This window comes from Coregonus clupeaformis, chromosome 30, assembly GCF_020615455.1.
Source record: "Coregonus clupeaformis isolate EN_2021a chromosome 30, ASM2061545v1, whole genome shotgun sequence".
NCBI lineage: Eukaryota > Metazoa > Chordata > Actinopteri > Salmoniformes > Salmonidae > Coregonus > Coregonus clupeaformis.
In genome coordinates, this window is record NC_059221.1 from 25,159,999 (window position 1) to 25,162,343 (window position 2,345).

The 2,345-nt window shown below is 55.4% G+C and overlaps 1 protein-coding gene across 1 annotated transcript; it reads left to right on the forward strand.

Moving 5' to 3' along the window:
* Positions 1-404: 404 nt before the first annotated feature.
* On the forward strand, positions 405-1,379 carry LOC123482282 (proline-rich protein 2-like). The gene has a single exon (XM_045209387.1). The coding sequence runs from the start codon at positions 405-407 to the stop codon at positions 1,377-1,379; it is 975 nt and encodes a 324-aa protein (XP_045065322.1).
* Positions 1,380-2,345: the final 966 nt, after the last annotated feature.

Consider the following 2,345-nt stretch of genomic DNA (forward strand, 5'->3'; position numbering starts at 1 on the left):
AATAATGATATTGACCACAGGTGTGAAAGTCTTTCCCCGTGGTTAATAATGATATTGACTACAGGTGTGAAAGTCTTTCCCCGTGGTTAATAATGATATTGTGTATATAGGTCTGAAAGTCTTTCCCCGTGGTTAATAATGATATTGACCACAGGTGTGAAAGTCTTTCCCCGTGGTTAATAATGATATTGACCACAGGTGTGAAAGTCTTTCCCCGTGGTTAATAATGATATTGTGTATATAGGTATGAAAGTCTTTCCCCGTGGTTAATAATGATATTGACTACAGGTGTCTCTGTATGTTGTGGATTTCCCCACCCTGGGGCTTCATCCCAAATGGCACCCTATTCCCTATTTAGTGCACTACTTTTGAGCAGGGCACTATGGAATAGGATGCCATTTGGGATGTCAGTCAGCCAGTCACCTGGTCACCCCTCCAGTAAGTCACCCGGTCACCCCTCCAGCCAGTCACGTGGTCACCCCTCCACCCAGTCACCCCTCCACCCGGTCACCCCTCCACCCAGTCACCCCTCCACCCAGTCACCCCTCCACCCGGTCACCCCTCCACCCAGTCACCCCTCCACCCAGTCACCCCTCCACCCAGTCACCCCTCCACCCGGTCACCCCTCCACCCGGTCACCCCTCCACCCAGTCACCCCCTCCACCCAGTCACCCCTCCACCCGGTCACCCCTCCACCCGGTCACCCCTCCACCCAGTCACCCCTCCACCCAGTCACCCCTCCACCCAGTCACCCCTCCACCCGGTCACCCCTCCACCCAGTCACCCCTCCACCCAGTCACCCCTCCATCCAGTCAGCCAGTCACGTGGTCACCCCTCCACCCAGTCACCCCTCCACCCAGTCACCCCTCCACCCGGTCACCCCTCCACCCAGTCACCCCTCCACCCAGTCACCCCTCCACCCAGTCAGCCAGTCACGTGGTCACCCCTCCACCCAGTCACCCCTCCACCCAGTCACCCCTCCACCCAGTCACCCCTCCACCCAGTCACCTACCCGGTCACCTCCACCCCATGGTCACCCCTACCCAGCCCCTCCACCCGGTCACCCCTCCACCCAGTCACCCCTCCACCTGGTCACCCCTCCACCCAGTCACCCCTCCACCCGGTCACCCCTCCACCCAGTCACCCCTCCACCTGGTAACCCCTCCACCCAGTCAGCCAGTCACCCCTCCACAAGTCAGCCAGTCACCCGGTCACCCCTCCACCTGGTCAGCCCCCACCCAGTCAGACAGTCACCTGGTAACCCCTCCACCCAGTCACCCGGTCACCCCTCCACCTGGTCACCCCTCCAGCCAGTCACCCCTCCACCCATTCAGCCAGACCTCGCCAACAAGCTACCCACTACCCCAGTATCCCAATGAGAAGATGAGAAGCACATCAGTCCCTCTCACTCTGCTGCTGTGGTGGCCCAGGCCCAGTGTCTGGGGGATTCATCCCACTGGCCACCTTTAACATATCATCTCATCCCACTGGCCACCTTTAACATATCATCTCATCCCACTGGCCACCTTTAACATATAATCTCAAGGCCAGTGTCTGGGGGATTCATCCCACTGGCCACCTTTAACATATCATCTCAAGGCCAGTGTCTGGGGGATTCATCCCACTGGCCACCTTTAACATATCATCTCATCCCACTGGCCACCTTTAACATATCATCTCATCCCACTGGCCACCTTTAACATATCATCTCATCCCACTGGCCACCTTTAACATATCATCTCATCCCACTGGCCACCTTTAACATATCATCTCATCCCACTGGCCACCTTTAACATATAATCTCAAGGCCAGTGTCTGGGGGATTCATCCCACTGGCCACCTTTAACATATCATCTCAAGGCCAGTGTCTGGGGGATTCATCCCACTGGCCACCTTTAACATATCATCTCATCCCACTGGCCACCTTTAACATATCATCTCATCCCACTGGCCACCTTTAACATATCATCTCAAGGCCAGTGTCTGGGGGATTCATCCCACTGGCCACCTTTAACATATCATCTCAAGGCCAGTGTCTGGGGGATTCATCCCACTGGCCACCTTTAACATATCATCTCAAGGCCAGTGTCTGGGGGATTCATCCCACTGGCCACCTTTAACATATCATCTCAAGGCCAGTGTCTGGGGGATTCATCCCACTGGCCACCTTTAACATATCATCTCATCCCACTGGCTACCTTTAACATATCATCTCAAGGCCAGTGTCTGGGGGATTCATCCCACTGGCCACCTTTAACATATCATCTCAAGGCCAGTGTCTGGGGGATTCATCCCACTGGCCACCTTTAACATATCATCTCAAGGCCAGTGTCTGGGGGATTCAT